At 41.0% G+C, this 21337-nt stretch overlaps 1 protein-coding gene across 20 annotated transcripts in view; it reads left to right on the top strand.

Annotated features, from left to right (window-relative positions):
- The window catches only part of ttn.1 (titin, tandem duplicate 1), a 134786-nt gene that overhangs the window by 87439 nt on the left and 26010 nt on the right, over nucleotides 1-21337 (top strand). For all 20 annotated transcript variants that reach the window (XM_082176635.1, XM_082176628.1, XM_082176634.1 and 17 more), the window contains 10 exons: nucleotides 37-324; nucleotides 425-715; nucleotides 962-1249; nucleotides 1355-1945; nucleotides 2037-2141; nucleotides 2256-2453; nucleotides 2556-2852; nucleotides 2965-3552; nucleotides 3677-3979; nucleotides 4061-21232. In XM_082176635.1, coding sequence (XP_082032761.1) covers nucleotides 37-324; nucleotides 425-715; nucleotides 962-1249; nucleotides 1355-1945; nucleotides 2037-2141; nucleotides 2256-2453; nucleotides 2556-2852; nucleotides 2965-3552; nucleotides 3677-3979; nucleotides 4061-21232 — 20121 coding nt within the window. The remainder of the gene's footprint in view (nucleotides 1-36; nucleotides 325-424; nucleotides 716-961; nucleotides 1250-1354; nucleotides 1946-2036; nucleotides 2142-2255; nucleotides 2454-2555; nucleotides 2853-2964; nucleotides 3553-3676; nucleotides 3980-4060; nucleotides 21233-21337) is intronic.

Below are 21337 nucleotides of genomic sequence, written 5' to 3'. Positions count from 1 at the left end.
GAAATATATAAATGTATTCTTTCTATGTTATTCCAGTTGCTCCTGAGGCTGAGCTTGACGCAGAGCTGAAGGACACTTTGGTGCTAATGGCTGGAAGTAAAATGAAACTTCATGCCACAATTAAGGGTCGACCAACCCCCAGGGTCACCTGGGCCAAGATGAACACCAATATTAAGGACAGACAAGGAATCATAATCAAGACGACAGACACTGATACATTGGTTTGTGTTGAGAAAGTAAACAGATACGACGCAGGGAAATACATTCTGAATCTTGACAGTGTAAGCGGAATGAAGATGTACACAGTTATTGTCAAGGTCCTTGGTGAGTTCTGTGATATTAAGAGTTTTATTTTTATTCAGATACAGTTTTCTTAATATTTTATATTAACTAAAGTATGTATAACTCTTATAAAATTAAACAGATACCCCTGGACCTCCACTTAATCTGATGATAAAAGAGTCATCAAAGGACAGTGCCTCCATCCTGTGGGATGCACCTCTAATTGATGGTGGAAGTGAGATTACAGGTTACATTGTTGACAAAAGAGATGCAGAAAGGAAAGCATGGTCAAATGTTTCAAACACTTGTACTAAAACCTCTTTCAAGATTGATGGTTTAGAGGCTGGTAGATCTTATTGCTTCAGAGTTCTGGCTCAAAATGAGTATGGCATTGGTGAACCATGTGAAACTGTGGATGCTGTTAGAGCTTCTGGTAAGGGAAGATAATTTTTGATCATGTAATCCTCAATTGCACAAAAATTATATATATATTTATATATATATATATATATATATATATATATATATTTATATATATATATATTTATATTTATATATATATATATATATATATATATATATATATATATATATATATATATATATATATATATCAATATGTATTTTATGATAGTTTTGCTGATATATATTATTAAGTAAACTTATCAATATCTTCCAGAACAACCTGGACCAGTTATGGACTTCAAGACCGTGCTTGTAACCAAGGACTCTTGTACTCTTTCCTGGAAAAAACCAATCAGTGATGGTGGAAGTCGCATCATTGCATATGTGCTTGAGGTCCTTAATGGCGAAGACAAATGGAAGGAGCTTCTTCGATCAAAGAACATGCAATATAGTGCAAAAGATCTTGTTGAAGGAAGGGAATACAAATACAGAGTATTTGCAACAAATGATTCTGGTGATGGTCCCGTGAAAGAACTCGCTGTGATCGCAAAAGATGTCAATGGTGAGATTTCAAATTTTGTATTTGTATAAAAATGCCCTTTAGCTCTTTCTGGTATATTGTGTTTCAAATCTGCTCCTTATCCATTCCTTTTCTATACTGTTATAGTTTATCCAAGCTGTGACTTGCGGGAATTGCCTAACTTGAACTACATTGCAAAAGAAGGAAGCAATGTTCGTCTCAAGATTCCTATTAGTGGAAAGCCTGTCCCTGTTGTCACATGGAAGAAGGGGGAGGATGAAAATCTCACAGACACAGGAAGAGTGTGTGTAGAATCGACAGCTGTAAACACAACTCTCTTGATACGTGACTGCCAAAGGACAGATGCCTCAAAATACACCATCACTCTTCGCAACACTGCTGGGACTAAAGAGTCCACAATTTTCGTCAGAGTTGTTGGTAAACCAGGAATTCCAACTGCACCAATAAAGTTCAAAGAAGTGACTGCAGATGGTGCAACCCTAAAATGGGGTTCTCCTAAAGATGATGGTGGATCAGAAGTTACCAACTACATTCTTGAGAAACGTGATTCCATTACTAACATGTGGGTTACAGTGTTTTCATCTGTGGACACAAACACTTTCAGAGTGACTGGTCTCCATGAGGGAACTGAATACATCTTTAGAGTGAGTGCAGAAAACAAATATGGAATTGGCGAAGGCCTCAAATCAGAGCCTATGGTTGCCAAGCATCCATTCAGTGAGTGGACTTTACATTTATTGTCAATATATACTATAGATAATATCAAAGTGTAAAAATCTCACTTTCTTACTGATGATTATTTCCTCAGATGTACCAGATTCACCTCCTCCTCCACAAGTCATGAGTATGCGTCATAATTCAGCAACTCTTACATGGTTAGATCCAAGGAAAACTGGAGGCTCACCAATCACAGGTACAGAAGTAATTAAATGAATATGAGTCAATAATAATACTTTTTCATAAAAATATAGCTAGGAGAAAACTATTCTAGAACAATTAGATAAATAAACAGTATTTTTGCTTACAGGCTACCATGTTGAATTCAAGGAAAGAAACAGCATGTTATGGAAAAGAGCAAATCCAACTCCTTTGAAGATGAGAGATTTCAAAGTGACTGGCTTAACAGAGGGTCTAGAGTATGAGTTCAGAGTTATGGCTATTAATTTGGCTGGTGTTGGAAGACCAAGTCCTGCCACTGAGCCAATGGTTGCCTTGGATGCAATTGGTAAGTTAATGTTATTTTAAAGGCTTGGGTCACTAAAATATATACCCTCCTCAATTTGTGTATGGTTGATTTAATAATTTATTTGAGCATATTTCATTATAGATGCACCTGGGAAACCAGATGTGATTAGTATCACTAGAAGCACTGTAACACTTCAATGGACTGAACCTCAGTATGATGGTGGACACAGGCTAACAGGCTACATTGTTGAGAGACGTGATCTCCCAGCCAAGGTCTGGGTGAAGGCTAATACAGTAAATGTTGTCGACTGTGCATATACTGTAGCAGACTTGCAAGAGGGTTGCAAGTATGAATTTAGAATCAGAGCAAAGAATGGTGCAGGAGCAATAAGTCAACCCTCTGAACAAACAGATACCCTTATGTGCACGGATGAATATGGTAAGACTCAATTGCTCTTTCTTGTGCATGCATTGTGAGTAAATTATGTTTTACATCATCGAAATATGAAAAATAATTATGCTGATTAGTGTATATACTGATTATTTTGCAGCGGCACCAACAATTATAATCGATCCAACAGTCAAGGAGGGGCTTACTGTGAAAGCTGGAGATACAATTGTGATTACTGCAACAAGCATTCTGGGAAAACCCCAACCAACTTCTATGTGGTCAAAGTGTGGAAAGTATTTCAAGCCTTCAGAGGTGTGTCAGATAGAAACTACACCTTCTTCTTCTACTCTTTCTATAAAGTATGCCAGTAGAAAGGATTCAGGAGAGTACACAATCACAGCAAGTAACCCGTTTGGTGTCAAAGAGGAAAATGTGAAAGTAAAAATTTTAGATGTTCCTGGTCCACCAGGGCCAGTTGAAGCAAGTGGAATTTCATCTGAAAAGGTCACTTTGACATGGACACCGCCTCATGAGGATGGAGGATCTCCAATCAAATATTACACATTGGAGAAAAGAGAAACAAGCCGTCTCCTTTGGACCATTCTTGCCGAAAAGGTTATTGACTGCCACTTTGTTGCCAATAAACTTATTCAGGGAAATGAGTACATCTTCCGGGTTTCTGCTGTCAATAATTCTGGAGCTGGTGATGCCTCTCATTCTGAGCCAGTGAAAATGGTGGATAGATATGGTATGTTTATTGTTAAAAACTCTTTCTCTCATATATTACTTCCATACTTCTCCTTTGTGTGTGATGCTGCATAGCTGCATATGTAATGCCATAAGGTTCTCAAAAGACATGTTAATTATTTCAGGTCCCCCCGGCCCGCCAGCCAAGCCAGAAGTTGAAAATGTTTGTGGAAATTCTGTTACCATTGCTTGGAAAAGACCAGCCGATGATGGAGGAAGTGATATAACGGGGTACATGGTTGAGAGGAAAGAAAAGAAGGGCATGAGATGGACACGAGCATCAAAGAAAACAATTGCTGACCTCCACTTTGAAGTGAAAGGGCTGAAAGAGGGAATTGAATTTGAATTTAGAGTAACTGCTGAGAATAAGGCTGGTTTTGGTGAGCCAAGTGAACCTTCAATGCCTGTGAGGACAAAGCTTGTTGCAGGTAAGTGATTATTTTTTGTTTTATATGATTATTTGATATGATAACAGATATGTTCCTTACGTGTATTTTATTACTTTCCAGATGTACCTGGTCCTCCAGTCAACCCAAGAGTCACTGACACAACAAAAACAACAGCTGAATTGCACTGGGGCAAACCACTTAGTGACGGGGGCATGGAAGTCACAGGATACTTTATTGAACACAAAAAGGAGGGAGAAGAAGAATGGATCAAAGATACAACTATACCTTTAAGGATAACTGAGTTCGTTGTCCCCAATTTGCAAGCTGGAGTGAAGTATAATTTCAGAATTAGTGCAATGAATGCAATAGGTGTCAGTGAACCAGCACAAACAGAGGATCTTGTTGAAATTGTGGAACGTGAAGAAATCCCTGATTTAGAACTTGATGCAGAACTCAGAAGAACATTAGTTGTTAGGGCAGGTGCCTCTATTCGTATATTTGTTCCTATTAAAGGACGCCCAACCCCTGCAGTGACTTGGACAAAAGAGGACTCACCATTGAAAACTCGTGCAATTATTGACAATACTGAATCATACACCCTGCTGGTCATTCCTGACTGTAATAGACGTGATGCAGGCAAATATGATTTAACATTAGAGAATGCTGCTGGAAAGAAGACCGCTTCTGTGGTTGTAAGGGTTTTGGACTCCCCTGGGCCTCCACTCAGTCTGAAACCTAAAGCAATTGACAAAGAGAGTATCACATTGGAATGGGAAATGCCTCTTATTGATGGAGGTGCCAAGATCACCAATTACATCATTGAGAAGAGAGAGTCTACTCGCAAGGCATATGCTGCCGTGATCACAAAATGTGAGACATGCTCTGTCAGAGTTTCTGATCTGGCAGAGGGTTTGGAATATTATTTCAGAGTTTTTGCTGAAAATGAGTATGGCATTGGTGAAGCAGTTGAAACCCCAGACCCAGTCAGAGTATCTCAAGCACCAACTCCACCAGAAAATGTCACTTTTACTGATGTCACGAAGCACACAGTTAATCTTGCATGGACTAAACCAAAACATGATGGTGGAAGTAGAGTTACTGGGTATGTTATTGAGGCACAAAAGAAAGGAACAGATCAGTGGGCCCATGTGACAACTGTGAAGACTTTGAACTTTACTGTAAAAAATCTTAATGAAAATGAAGAGTATGTATTCCGTGTGATGGCCGTGAACAGCTCTGGACGAAGTCATCCTCGTGTAAGCAAGTCTGTTGTTATCAGAGAACAAAGTTCAGAACCGGAATTCGACCTCCGTGGTGTGTGTAAGAAGACAGTTATTGCCAAGGCCGGTGATGATATAAAGGTTGAGGTGCCTGTTTCTGGACGTCCTAAACCAACAGTTTCCTGGCAGAAAGACAGTCAAGCCCTCAAATTAACACAAAGAACAATGATTGAAACTACTTCTACCTCAACTATCTTGATCATAAATGAATGTTTAAGAAGTGACAGTGGAATATACTCAATGACAGGAAAGAACATTGTTGGCTCAGTCACAGACAGCATCACAGTAAAGGTGCATGATGTGCCTGGACCACCAAAGGGACCAATTAAACTGGACAAAATATCTCGTACTTTCATTGAGTTCTCATGGGAATCTCCTGAAAATGATGGAGGTGTACCAATCAATAACTATGTAGTTGAAATAAGGGAAACTACCAGCCAGACATGGGTAGAACTTTCCTCTTTAATTATTCGTACAACATTTAAAGCAACTCGTTTAACTACAGGAGTTGAATATCAATTCCGTGTCAAGGCCAAAAACAGATATGGTACAGGGCCTCCAATAACCTCAGAGGCAGTGGTTGCTGCATATCCATTTAAGGTGCCTGGGCCACCTGGAACACCTAATGTTGTTGCTTTCACTAAGGATACAATGACACTTGGCTGGAATGAGCCTGTTTCTGATGGGGGAAGCGATGTCATTGGTTACCATCTTGAAAGGAAAGAGAGGAACAGTATTGTTTGGCACAGAATTAGTAAGACACTTGTGGTCGGAAATCTGTTCAAATCTACAGGACTAGAGGATGGTGTGGCATATGAATTCCGTGTGATTGCTGAAAACATAGCTGGAATTGGAAAACCAAGCAAATCTTCTGAACCAATGCTTGCACTTGATCCAGTGGATCCACCTGGTCAACCTGTCCCAATACATGTGTCGAAAAATGCCATCACTATTCAGTGGACAAAGCCAGAGTATGATGGTGGTTTCAAAATTACTGGCTATACTGTGGAAAAGAGAGATCTTCCAGCTGGCCGCTGGATAAGAGCTAACTTTACAAATATCATTGAAACCACTTTCACAATAAGTGGTCTAACACAAGAAGCATCTTATGAATTCCGTGTACTTGCTAGAAATTCAGCAGGTTCTGTTAGCAACCCATCAGATCCATCAGACCCAATTATTTGCAAAGATGACATTAAAGAACCAAGAATTATGGTTGATGCTAAATTTAAAGATATTGTCCTTGTCAAAGCCGGAGAACTGTTCAAACTTGAAGCTGATGTTGCAGGTCAGCCATTACCATCCATGGTTTGGACGAAAGATGGAAAAGATGTTGAAAACACATATAAACTACAGATTAAAATGACAGAAATTACATCAGTCTTGATAAACAAGGATTCTGTCAGAAGGGATGGCGGTGAGTTTATTCTGACAGCAACAAATATTGGTGGCTTTGTTAAGCATGTTTTCAATGTGAAGGTTCTTGATAGACCAGGACCACCTACAGGACCTCTGGCAGTTTCTGATGTTACAGCCGAAAAGTGTGTGCTCACATGGAATCCACCTACAGATGATGGCGGTTCAAACATTGAACACTATGTTATTGAAAAACGTGAGTCAAGCAGACTTGCTTGGACAAATGTGGCATCTGAATTGCGGGTTAATCAGTACCAAGCAACAAAGTTGCTCAAAGGAAATGAATACATTTTCAGAGTTATGGCTGTTAACAAGTATGGTGTTGGAGAACCTCTTGAGTCTGAAGCAATAATTGCAGAAAATCCATATGTACCACCAGATCCTCCACAAACACCTGAGATAACAGCAGTCACCAAAGATTCAGCAGTTCTCTGTTGGGGTGCACCAGCCAGCAATGGGGGAAGTGAAATCACCAACTATCGCATTGAGAGAAGAGACAGGATTAGTTTGCGCTGGGTAAAATGCAACAAGAGGAATGTTACTGACTTGCATTTCAAGGTTACTGCTCTTGTTCCAGGCCATGAATATGAATTCCGAGTTTTTGCTGAAAATGCAGCAGGAATAAGTGAACCCAGTCCTTCATCACCATTTGTCAAGGCCACAGATACTCTTTTCAAACCAGGTCCACCTGGCAATCCAAGAATCCTGGACACAACAAGTTCTTCCATCACGCTTGCATGGAACAAACCAGTTTATGATGGTGGTTCTGAAATTACTGGTTATATTGTTGAGACCTGTCTCCCTGGAACTGAAGAGGAGGAATGGACAATTGTCTCTCCTAAAGATAGTGTAAAAGGAACATCATTTACAATAAAAAATCTTAAAGAAAATCAGGAATATAAAATCAATGTGTCAGCTTTAAATATCGAGGGTATTGGAGATGCAGCACCTGTACCAGGTTCACCCAAAGCAGAGGAACGACTCATACCACCAGAGGCTGACCTTGATGCTGAACTTCGTAAGATTGTGAACATCAGAGCTTGCAATACATTAAGACTTTTTGTGCCAATTAGAGGTAGACCCACACCGGAGACCAAATGGTCAAGAGAGAATGATGAGCCTTTAGACAGAGCTACCATTGAAACTACATCATCTTTTACATCACTGGTTATTGGAAATGTGAATAGATTTGACAGTGGCAAATACAATTTGACTGTAGAAAACAGCTCTGGAACAAAGACAGTCTCTGTGATAGTTAGAGTTCTAGATACACCTGGAGCACCACAAAACTTTAAAATAAGTCAGGTTACTAAAGAATCTGTTTCACTTGTTTGGGATCCTCCACTTAACGATGGTGGCACAAAAATTAAGAATTACGTTGTTGAGAAGCGAGAGGCTACAAGAAAGGCATATGCTACAGTAAATGCCAATTGTCACAAAACTACTTGGACAGTTGACCATCTCCAAGAAGGATGCAACTACTACTTCAGAGTTCTAGCAGAAAATGAATATGGGATTGGTCTTCCTATTGAGACCGGTGAATCTGTTAAAGTGTCTGAGAAGCCACTTCCCCCTGGCAAGATTACACTTAAGGATGTCACAAAGATGAGTGTGACATTATCATGGGAAAAACCGGAACATGATGGAGGAAGCAGAGTGGTTGCATATGTTGTAGAGATGCAGAGCAAAGGGAGTGAAAAATGGACACAAGCTGTGATTGTCAAGGTACCTGAAGCAGTTATTACTGGGCTTGCACCTGGTGAAGAGTATATGTTCCGTGTTTCTGCAAGAAATGAAAAGGGAACCAGTGATCCTCGTCAAATTGGTGTGCCTGTGATTGCAAAGGACCTTGTAATCGCTCCATCCGCTAAGATGATGTTCTCCACATTCAGTGTCCTGGCAGGAGAGGATTTGACAATTGATATTCCATATAATGCTCGTCCCAAAGCTGCCATTTCATGGCTAAAGGAAGCAGTTCCACTTAAACGAACAACCAGGGTTAACTTTTCCTCTACGGATACACAGCTGAATTTAGTAATCAAAGAGGCCTGTAGAGATGATGTTGGCCAGTATAATGTCAAACTATCAAATACAGCTGGTGAGACAACAGTGGATATTGGAATCGTTGTTCTTGACAAACCTGGTCCACCAACAGGCCCTGTTAAAGTTGATAAAGTAACATCCGACAGTGTTACCATTTCTTGGAAGCCACCAGAGTATGATGGGGGCTGCACCATTAATAATTACATAGTAGAAAAGAAGGACACATCAACAACTAATTGGCAGGTTGTAGCAGCAAATATAGCAAGAACTCAAATTAAGGCAGGAAGACTGAAGACAGGCTCTGAATATCAATTTAGAATTGCAGCAGAGAACAGATATGGAAAAAGCCCTCTGCTCGTGTCTGAATGTGTTGTTGCACAGTATCCTTACAAACTACCGGGCCCTCCTGGAACACCTTTCTTGCAGTCTTCTACAAAAGATAGTATGGTGATAGTGTGGAATGAACCTGTCATTGATGGAGGAGCAACAATCTTAGGATATCACCTTGAGAGAAAAGAGAGAAATAGCATTCTTTGGATGAAATTAAACAAAAGCCTAATCCAAGACACAACTTTAAAGACCACGGGGCTTGAAGAAGGCATGGAGTATGAATTCAGAGTTTATGCTGAAAACATTGTTGGCATTGGGAAGGCTAGTAAGATCTCAGAGGGCTATGTTGCCAGAGATCCTTGTGATCCTCCTGGAACACCAGAAGCTGTTAGAATCACAAAAGATTCTATTACAATTGCATGGACCAAGCCAGAGTATGATGGTGGAAGCAAAGTCACTGGATATATTGTAGAAAAGAAGGAATTACCTGCAGGACGCTGGATGAAAGCAAACTTTACCAATGTCATAGAGACTGAGTATACTGCAACAGGTCTTACAGAGGACCAGAAATATGAGTTCCGTGTCATTGCAAGAAATGCTGCTGGAGTTTTCAGTGATCCTTCATATAGTACTGGACCTATCATGGCAAAGGATGAGATCGAACCACCACGTATCAGCATAAATCCAGAGTACACTCAAACAATTGTTGTAAATGCAGGAGACAACTTCAAGATTGATGCAGATGTTCATGGAAAACCAATACCAGCAATTTGTTGGATGAAGGGTGAGCAAGAACTTGGAAACACCATATATCGTGAAATTAAAAGCACAAATAACTATACCTGTTTGACTGTAAAGGAGGCCAAACTTGCTGATGGAGGTCAATATACTCTACTGCTGCAAAATCCAGGAGGAGAGAAAGCTGTGCAAGTCAATATATGTGTCCTGGATAAGCCTGGACCACCTGAGGGACCCATTTCTATCACAGGTGTAACCAGTGAGCAGTGCTGCCTTGCTTGGAATCCACCTAAACAAGATGGTGGCAGCAAGATCAGTCATTATATTGTTGAAAAAAGAGAGACTAGCAGACTGCTTTGGACAGTTGTTGAACCCAAAGTCCAAGCTGTGAATCTTAAAGTAACAAAACTCCTTGAAGGAAATGAATATATCTTCAGAGTTTTACCAGTGAACAAATTTGGTGTTGGTGAGCCCCTCCAATCATGTGCAGTTGTTATCAAGAATCCATTTACACCCCCAGATGCACCAAAAGGAGTCGAAGTTTCAAATGTCAAGAAAGATTCAATGGTCTTAACCTGGGAGGCCCCAACAAATGATGGGGGTACTCCTATCACTGGTTATATTATTGAGAAACATGACAAGGAAGGCATTAGATGGACCAGATGCAACATGAAAACAGTTACTAACCTCGCATTAAAAGTTACTGGACTCCTGGAGAACCATCTGTATGAATTCAGAGTTTCTGCTGAGAATGCTGCTGGAATTAGTGAGGCAAGTTCTGCAACTGTATTCCATAAAGCCCTGGATCCTGTATTCAAGCCAGGTCCACCCCATAATCCAAAAGTGTTAGATATGACAAAATCATCTGTTGCACTTGCATGGGGAAAGCCTATTTATGATGGTGGCTGTGAAGTCCAGGGATATATTGTTGAAGCATGTGAAGTAAAAGCAGCCATAGAGGAGGTAAAGACTCCAATAGAAGAAGGAAAGGCTGCAGGTAAATCAGCAGTTGCTGAAGAATGGACAATGTGCACTCCACCAACAGGTGTTAAACTCACACGCTTTACTGTGGAAAATCTGAAAGAAAAACAGGAATACAAATTCAGGGTTTGTGCCGTTAACAAGGTTGGTGTTGGGGAGCATGCTGATGTCACCGGGCCCATTCTGCCAGAGGACAAAACAGAGGATCCAGATCTTGATATTGATGCTGAGTTTAGAAAGCTTGTACGTATTAAAGCTGGAGGTTCTCTTAGGATGTTCATCCCTTTTAAAGGAAGACCAACCCCACAAATCAAATGGGAAAAAGATGGTGGGCAGATTAAGGAAACAGCACAGACTGAGACCACCAGCAGTCACACTTCTCTTGTTATTGATAAAGTCAACAGGGCAGACAGTGGTAAATATATTGTGACTGCAGAAAACTCTGCGGGTGCAAAATCTGAAACAATTATTGTGAAAGTCCTTGACACTCCAAGCGCTCCACTCAACTTCAAAGTGAAAGAAATTGCAAAGGAATCTGTTACTCTTATGTGGGAGCCTCCATTTTTGGATGGTGGAGCAAAAATCAAAAATTACATTGTTGAGAAACGTGAGAGCACAAGAAAAACATTCTCTGCCGTTGTAACAAATTGCCACAAACTCTCATGGAAAGTTGAACCACTTCAAGAAGGTTGCAGTTACTATTTCAGAGTGCTTGCAGAAAATGAATATGGTGTAGGGCTACCTGCAGATATCACAGATCCGTTGAAGGTTTCAGAGGTGCCACAGTGTCCTGGAAAATTAAGTGTTGTAGATGTTACTAGAACAAGTGTGTCTCTTTCTTGGGAAAAGCCAGTTCATGATGGTGGCAGTAGAATACTTCAATACCTCATTGAAATGCAGGTCAAGGGTAATGATAAATGGTCTGGTTGTGCCAACGTAAAAACATTGGAAGCTGTAATAAAAAATTTGAACCCTGGAGAGGAGTACACTTTTAGAGTGGTTGCGGTCAATGAAAAAGGAAAGAGTGACCCAAGAACACTTGCTGTACCTGTGGAAGCAAAAGACCTTGTCTTTGGGCCTGATGTAAGACCTGCATTTAGCAACTACAGTGTTCTTGTTGGAAAGGACCTTCAAGTTGAAATCCCAGTTTCTGGTCGTCCAAAGCCAAAAATCACATGGACAAAGGATGGTGCAGCCCTCAAATTCACAACAAGGGTTAACATTTCGAATACAGCACACAGCACTGTTCTTAACATCAAAGAAGCAGCAAGAGAAGATGGCGGAATGTATGGAATAAATGTGTCCAATATTGTTGGACAAAAGGATGCAACCATTGAAATCATCACTCTTGATAAACCTGGCCCACCAACTGGCCCAGTGCGATTTGATGAGATAACTGTGTCAAGTGTTACATTGTCATGGGATCCTCCAAAGTATACTGGTGGTTGCTCAATTTCAAATTACATTGTGCAAAAGAGAGACACAACTACTACAACATGGGAGAACGTTGCAATTTCATTGGCAAGAACAACACTTAAAGTACAACGACTGAAGACTGGATCTGAATATCAATTCAGAATCATTGCTCAAAACAGGTATGGCAAGAGCTATGCTTTGGACTCTTCAGCTGTTGTTGCTCAGTACCCATACAGAGAACCAGGACCTCCAGGAACTCCATTTGTGTCATGCCTATCAAAGGACCATATGGTTGTTGAGTGGCATGAGCCAGTTTCAGATGGAGGCAGTAACATTATTGGATATCATCTTGAAAGGAAGGAGAGAAACAGTATTCTTTGGACAAAGATAAATAAGACACTGATTCAAGAAACAATATTCAAAACCAGTCCTTTAGAGGAAGGTATCGAATATGAATTCAGAGTCTATGCTGAAAATATTGTTGGCATTGGCAGATGCAGCAAAATCTCAGAGGGCCTTGTTGCTCGTGATCCATGTGATCCTCCTGGAACCCCAGAAGCTGTCCATGTGAGCAAAAATTCCATAACTATCCAATGGACAAAGCCAGAGTATGATGGTGGAAGTGTTATCACTGGTTATAATGTTGAGAAACGTGATCTTCCAGAGGGACGCTGGATGAAAGCAAGTTTCATAAATGTTATTGAAACCAATTTTACTGTCACTGGGCTGACAGAAGGTGCCAAGTACGACTTCAGGGTAATCGCAAAGAATGCGGTTGGAACTATCAGCAAACCATCATATAATAGTGGACCAATTGCTGCATTGGATGAGGTAGAGCCACCAAAGTTCTCAATTGACCCAGAATACACACAGACTCTTATTGTGAATGCAGGAGATACATTCAAACTTGATGCTGATGTCCATGGTAAGCCAGTTCCCACAATCCAGTGGTTTAAGAATGACAAAGAGCTTGAAAACACAATTAGATGTGACATCAAAAACACTGACAACAGAGCACTAATTATAGTAAAAGATGCAGTCAGACAAGATGGTGGAAACTACACTCTTCAGCTCACTAATATTGCTGGCTCTCAGAATGTTCAATTCCATGTTAAAGTGCTTGATAAACCAGGCCCACCAGAAGGGCCTCTTCATGTCACAGGTGTGTCCAGTGATAAATGCACACTAATATGGCGTGCTCCACTTGATGATGGAGGAAACACTATAACTCATTACATTATTGTGAGACGTGAGACAGGTCGACTTGCTTGGACTGTGGTCTGTAATGACTGCAAAACAACAACATACAAAGTGACAAAGCTCCTTGAAGGTAACGAATATATATTCCGTGTCATGGCTGCCAACAGTTATGGTGTTGGTGAGCCAATTGACACACCATCTGTAATAATGAAAGATCCATTTAGTCACCCTGGATCACCACAAATTATTGAGGTAACAAATATTGCAAAGGACTCCATGACTGTTTGCTGGAGTGCACCAGATACTGATGGTGGAAGTGAAATTCTTGGATACATAATTGAGAAGAGAGACCGGTCTGGAATTAGATGGACAAGATGCAACAGACAAAAAGTAACTGATGTATGCTTCAGAGTGCATGGCCTCATTGAGGATCATGAGTATGAATTCAGAGTGTCAGCTGAAAATGCAGCTGGAATTGGAGAACCAAGCTTGCCAACTTCATACTACAAGGCTTGTGATCCCAAATACAAACCTGGCTCACCCATGCATGCACATGTTATTGATACCACCAAGACTTCAATTACAATAGCATGGGGAAAACCCCTTAATGATGGTGGATGTGCAATTCAAGGATATATTGTTGAGATCTGCAAAGCTGAAGAGGAAGAATGGACTATGTGCACTCCCCCTACTGGCTTACGTGTCAACAAATTTGAAATCACTAAGCTAACAGAACAAAAAGAATATAAAATTCAAATATGTGCCATTAATAAATTAGGTGTTGGAGAGCCTGCGGTTATTGCAGGAACTTCCAAGCCTGAGGACAAGCTGGAGACCCCTGAAATTCACCTTGATTCAGAGCTGAGGAAAGGCATTGTTGTTCGCGCTGGAGGATCAGTAAGAATCAATGTACCATTTAGAGGTAGACCAGTACCAGATATGAAATGGACTAAAGATGAAGGTGAATTGTCAGAAAAGACAGTGCTTGAAAAGGGTCTTAACTTCACCCAGCTTTCAATTGACTCCTGTGATAGAAGGGACTCTGGAAAATACACTGTGACTCTACAGAACAGTAGTGGCTCTGTATCTGATTTTGTGGCTGTTAAAGTGTTAGATACACCCGGAGCACCACTAAACCTTGTAGTTAAGGATATCAAGACAGACTCTGTCACACTTGTTTGGGAACCACCACTTATTGATGGAGGAGCAAAGATCAAGAATTATGTTGTTGACAAGCGTGAATCCACAAGAAAGGCCTATGCAAATGTAACAACCAAGTGCAGTAAGACAACTTATAAGGTGGAAAATCTTGCAGAGGGAGCCATGTATTACTTCAGAGTTATGGCTGAAAATGAATTTGGTGTTGGTTTGCCAGTTGAAACAAAAACTGCTTCAAAGGCATCTGAAGTACCTCAGCCAGTTGGAAAGGTTATGTTGACTGATGTGACAAAAGTAAGTGCATCGCTGGCCTGGGAAAAACCAGAGCATGATGGAGGTAGTAGGATTGCAGGCTACTTGATTGAAATGCAGCCAAAGGGAACTGACAAATGGGGTGTAGCAACAAATGTAAAAACATGTGAAGGAACAGTCACTGGACTAACTGGTGGTCAGGAATATTTGTTCCGTGTTCTGGCCTACAATGAGAAAGGCAAAAGTGAGCCAAAGCCCCTTGCTGCTCCAGTTATTGCCAATGACCTCACAATTGAACCAAGCTTCAAGTTGCAGTTCAATACATATAGTGTAAAATCTGGAAAGGACTTAAAACTTGAAATACCTATTTTTGGACGTCCAAAACCAAAGATCACTTGGTCAAAGGATGGGCAGTCACTTAAAGTAACATCCAGAATGACTACTTCCAACACACCAACATCGACAATCCTACAGCTAACTGAAGCCTGTAAAGATGACCTTGGAAAGTATGCAGTTACTGCAACAAACAGTGTTGGTTCAGTTACAGAAGATATCAGTATCATTATCCTGGATAAACCTGGTCCACCCACAGGACCAATAAAAGTGAACGAAGTAAGCAACATTTCTGTATCCATCTCATGGGAACCTCCAGAGTATACAGGGGGCTGCCAAGTAAAGCATTACATTGTTGAAAAGCGAGACAACACTGAAACTACTTGGCAAGTTGTGGCTGGATCAGTTGCCAGGACATCCCTCAAAATTACCAAGCTGAAAACTGGTGCTGAGTATCAGTTTAGAGTCATTGCTGAGAACAGATATGGTAAAGGTGCTCCTTTAGATTCAAAGTCAATTGTTGTGCAGTATCCTTACAAACCACCTGGGCCACCTGGTACTCCATATGTGAAATCTGCCACCAAAGATCAAATGACAATTGAGTGGAATGAACCGGTCAATGATGGTGGCAGTTCAGTGATTGGATACCACCTTGAAAGCAAAGAAAGAACAAGTATTCTATGGACAAAACTAAACAAAACCCTCATCACTGATACTGTTTTCAAAATATGCAATCTTGAAGAAGGCATTGGATATGAATTCAGAGTATATGGTGAAAACATTGTTGGTATTGGCAGAGCAAGCAAAGTTTCTGAGAGTTTTGTTGCCCGTGACCCATGTGATCCCCCTGGAACGCCTGAGGCTGTTGCAATATCTAAGAACCACATTAAGATTCAGTGGACAAAGCCTCAGTATGATGGTGGCAGCAAAGTGACTGGATATATTGTTGAAAGAAGAGATTTGCCTGAGGGCCGATGGATGAGGGCAAACTTTACCAATGTAATTGAGACAGAATTTACAATCACAGGCCTAACAGTAAACAATCAGTATGAATTTAGAGTAATTGCAAGAAATGCAGTGGGTGTCTTCAGTGAGCCTTCGGACAGCACCGGGACAATTACTGCTACAGATGAAATTGAACCTCCTAGTGTGTCAATGGATCCTAAGTACAAAGATGTCATTGTTGTCAATGCTGGAGACAACTTAGTTTTGGATGCAGATATACATGGAAAACCCACACCTGATATTCAATGGCTAAAAGAAGGAAAGGAAATGGATAAGACACTGCGCATTGAAGTAAGAAGTACACAAAAACATGCTTCTATTACAATAAAAGACTGTACTAGATTGGATGGTGGACACTATGACCTAATTTTAAGCAACAGTGGTGGAACAAAAACAATTCCAATAACAGTAAAAGTTCTTGATAGACCAGGTCCACCAACCGGACCGCTACAAGTAGCTGGCATCATGTCTGATAAATGTCATCTGTCCTGGTCTGAGCCATCTCAGGATGGAGGTGCTAATATTTCTCATTACATCCTTGAGAAAAGGGAAACTAGCAGGCTATCATGGACTGTTGTTGATTCCAACATTCCTACTGTGAGTTATAAAGTGACCAAGCTCCTGTCTGGTGATGAGTATATCTTTAGAGTTATGGCTGTCAATAAATATGGCATTGGTGAACCTCTGGAATCTGAGGCAATTATTGCACGCAATCCTTACAAGCCACCAAGTGCGCCATCAACACCAGAGGCAAGTGAGATAACAAAGGATTCAATAACTTTGTCATGGGGTGCCCCAGAGAGCGATGGTGGAACAGAAATTACAAGTTATCACTTAGAGAAGCGTGACAAAGATGGTGTAAGGTGGACAAAATGCAACCGGCAGAAGCTTCCAGATCTGCATTTCAAAGTAACTGGACTGTCAGAGGGACATTTCTATGAATTCCGTGTGTCTGCTGAGAATGAAGCTGGTGTGGGAGAATCTAGTGACTTATCACTGTTTTATAGAGCAATAAATGCCACAACTCCCCCAGGTCCACCTCATCACCCTAAAGTGACAGATCACACAATCTCATCCGTCTCTCTGTCTTGGGGAAAACCTGCTACAGATGGTGGTTCATATATTAAAGGTTATATTGTTGAGATCAAAGAGATTTCCTCAGAGGAATGGATCATATGCACACCTGCAGCTGGTATTCAAGCAACACGCCTCACAGTTGAAAACCTGAAGGAAAATGCTGAATATAACTTCCGTGTTTGTGCAATTAATTCTGAAGGCATTGGTGAGCCTGCTGATGTTCATGGATCGGTGACTGCATCTGAAAAAATTGAAGCACCTGAGATTGAACTTGATGCTGACCTCAGAAAAGTTGTCTCTGTTCGTGCAGGAGGATCCCTTCGTCTTTTCATTACAATTAGAGGTCGACCTGAGCCATCCGTCAAATGGGAAAAGGATGATGGAACTCTAACTGAGCGTGCTCAGATTGAGTCCACAAGTTCATACACCATGCTTGTAATTGACAATGTCAACCGATTTGACAGTGGAAAATATGTCTTAACACTTGAGAATAAGAGCGGCACAAAATCTGCATTCGTGAATGTCAGGGTGCTTGATACACCAAGTTCTCCACAGAAGTTTGAAGTGAAAGATGTAAAGAAAGATTCAGTGACTCTCTGCTGGGACCCACCACTTACAGATGGCGGGGCTAAAATAACCAATTACGTGGTTGAGAAGAGAGAATCTGTAAGAAAAGCTTATACAACTGTCACAAGCAACTGCACACACACGTCCTTTAAAGTTGATGAATTGCAGGAAGGAGGCATTTTCTACTTCCGTGTGTGTGCTGTTAATGAGTATGGCTTTGGTGTGATGGCAGGAACAAAGAATCCTATTAAGGTTGCACAGGTACCTATGCCTCCAGGAAAAGTAACTATTGTGGATGTCACAAAGAATAGTGTGACACTTACTTGGGTGAAGCCTGTCCATGATGGAGGCAGTAAAATCATCTGCTACAATGTAGAGATGCAAACCAAGACTAGTGACAAATGGGGTGTAAGCTGCACAGTTAAGGTTCCAGAGGCTACTGTGAGCAACCTAACACCTGGTGAAACATATTCATTCAGAGTTATTGCATTGAATGAGAAAGGCAAGAGTGAGCCTCAAGAACTTGGTGTACCTGTTGTAGCTAAAGATATTGAAATTGAACCCTCTGTTCATCTGTTGTTCAATACTTACAGTGTTAAAGCTGGAGCCGATCTTACTGTGGAAGTTCCTGTGAGAGGCAGACCTAAGCCAGTTGTCTCATGGAAGAAGGATGGCCTTCCTTTGAGGCAAACAACCTCTCTTTCAATTGTCAACACTATGGTGTCAAGCAAAATTGTCATCAAAGAAGCTGCTATTGAACACGTTGGTAAATATGAATTCACTCTTGCTAATACAGCAGGCACCATGTCCACAGATATCGTCATTGTTGTTCTTGATAAACCTGGGCCACCAGCTTCAGTGAAGGTTGACGCTGTGACTTCTGACAGTATTACATTGTCATGGGCCCCTCCAGAATATGATGGTGGATGCTCCATCAATAATTATATTGTTGAGAAGAGAGATACCAACACAACAGAGTGGCAGATTGTTTCAACAAATGTTGCCAGAACCTCAATCAAGGTACCTCGATTGACACAAGGTTCTGAGTACCAGTTCCGCATCTATGCAGCGAATCGCTATGGAAAGGGTAAGCCAATTGACTCTCCAGGCATTACTGCAGAGTACACATTCAAACAGCCTGGCCCACCTTCTACGCCCCGCGTTGCTCATGCCACCAAGGTCTTCATGCTTGTCACATGGAATGAGCCAGTTAATGATGGTGGTAGCACAGTCCTTGGCTATCATTTAGAACGCAAGGAGAGAAGCAGTATTCTTTGGACAAAGGTGAACAGGACACTCATCAAGGATACTGAATTTAAAGTAACGGGTATTGAGGCAGGTATGATGTACGAATTCCGTATCTATGCTGAAAATATTGCTGGAATTGGCAAGGCAAGCAAAGCCAGTGAGGCCATAGCTGCACGAGATCCTTGTGATCCTCCAGGTCAACCTGAGATAACTAGCATTACCAAGTCTTCTGTATCTCTTTCTTGGACAAAGCCTGAATATGATGGTGGAGCCAAAGTTACTGGTTACATAATTGAACGTAGAGATCTCCCAGATGGTCGCTGGATAAGATGCAATTTTACCAATGTTGTAGAGACTTACTTTGATGTTACTGGCCTAACATTGGATGAGCAATATGATTTCCGTGTTATTGCAAAGAATGCTGCTGGACTATTCAGTGAGCCATCCTACAACACTGGTCCTATTACAGTTAAAGATAATGTAGATCCACCACGCATTATGATGGATGTCAAGTTCAGAGATGTTGTGGTGGTAAAATCTGGGGAAACCTTGAAGATTAATGCTGACATTGCAGGGCGACCTCTTCCAGTTGCAGCTTGGTCAAAAGATGGACATGCAATTGAACACAAAGCAAGAATTCAGATAACTGGATCAGATACTAGTACTATGATAGTAATTAAAGACTGCAAAAGGAGTGACTCTGGGCAGTATGCTTTGACATTGCAGAATGTTGCAGGAAGTGTCACAACACCAGTAAACTGTGTTATTCTTGATAAACCAGGACCTTCAGCAGGGCCATTGTCAGTAACGGGCCTCACAGCAGAGGAGTGCACATTGTCATGGGGACCACCGCAAGAAATTGGTGGCTCTGAAATAATACATTATGTTATTCAGAAAAGAGAGACCAGCCGACTGGCATGGACACTTGTGCATGGAGAGGTCAAAACCACAACATTTAAGGTCACTAAGCTCCTGAAAGGAAATGAGTACATATTCAGAGTATTAGCTGTCAACAAGTTTGGACTTGGTGAAGCCCTTGAAAGTGAAATTGTCAAGGTTAATGATCCATACACTATTCCAACAGCCCCATCAAATGTTGAAATTACAAGTGTAACCAGTGAGGAAATGAATCTAACTTGGACAAAGCCTGCATCTGATGGAGGCAGTGAGATCCTTGGATATATAATTGAAAGGCGAGAGAAATCCGGTCTTCACTGGGTTCGTGTGAACAGGGAGCTTGTGACAGACCTAACAGCTGTGATATCAAAAGTAAGAAGAGGATGTGAATATGAGTTTAGAGTTTATGCTGAAAATGCGGCAGGTTTAGGTCCAGCCAGTGACCCATCTCCTTCAGCAAGAGCAGAGGATGAGCTTTTGGTGCCATCCCCACCAACTAAACCAAGGATTTTGGATCATACCAAGAATTCTATTACTATTGCCTGGAAAAAGCCATTATCTGATGGTGGTGCACAGATCCTAGGATACATTGTAGAATATAAGAAATCTGAGGATGAGGAATGGATAGTGGCGATTCAGATGACAAAGAGCAATGAATTCACCATTTCTGGTCTTGCAACTGATGTAGAGTATGTATTTGCTGTTAAAGCAATCAACAAAGTTGGTGTCAGTGAGCAGTCACCTGTCTCTGAGCCACAGTCAGCAACTGAGAGAAAGGAGGAACCTGAGTTTGACGTTGACATTGAGATGCGAAAGACTTTGTTAGTCAAGCATGGTAATTCGTTTACTTTGACGGCACCATTTAAGGGAAAGCCAGTTCCTTCAATTACGTGGAATAAAGAGGAAATTGATCTCAAAGCAAGGGCAAGCATAGAAACAACGGAAACCTACACATCTATTACTATTGAGAAAGCAACAAGAAATGACTCTGGACAATACATTGTTACTTTGGACAATGGTGTTGGAACTGCATCTTTGCCCATGGTGGTCAAAGTCCTTGATACCCCAGGACCACCAACTAACGTGAAGATTACAGAAGTCACAAAAGACTCTGCTACAGTTACTTGGGCACCTCCAGAGAATGATGGAGGAGATGCTGTTAAGGCTTATCATGTTGAGAAACGTGAAGCAAGCAAAAAGGCCTGGGTATGCGTAACAAGCAACTGTCACAGTCTAACATACAAGATTGAAGACTTGCAAGAAGGTGCAATCTACTACTTCAGAGTTACTGGAGAAAATGAGTTTGGGACAGGTGTACCAACTGAAACTAAAGATGGAACCAAGATCACAGGTATAAACCATTACCAGATTTATTTGTCTTAAAATTAGAAAATAAAATGTTTCAGAATATATGTATTCTTTCTGTTTTAAATATGATTTTAAATTTGCACCAACA

This window comes from Leuciscus leuciscus, assembly GCF_965113295.1.
Source record: "Leuciscus leuciscus genome assembly, chromosome: 7".
In the NCBI taxonomy this organism is placed as follows: Eukaryota; Metazoa; Chordata; class Actinopteri; order Cypriniformes; family Leuciscidae; genus Leuciscus; species Leuciscus leuciscus.
This window is presented reverse-complemented; position numbering and strand designations above follow the sequence as displayed.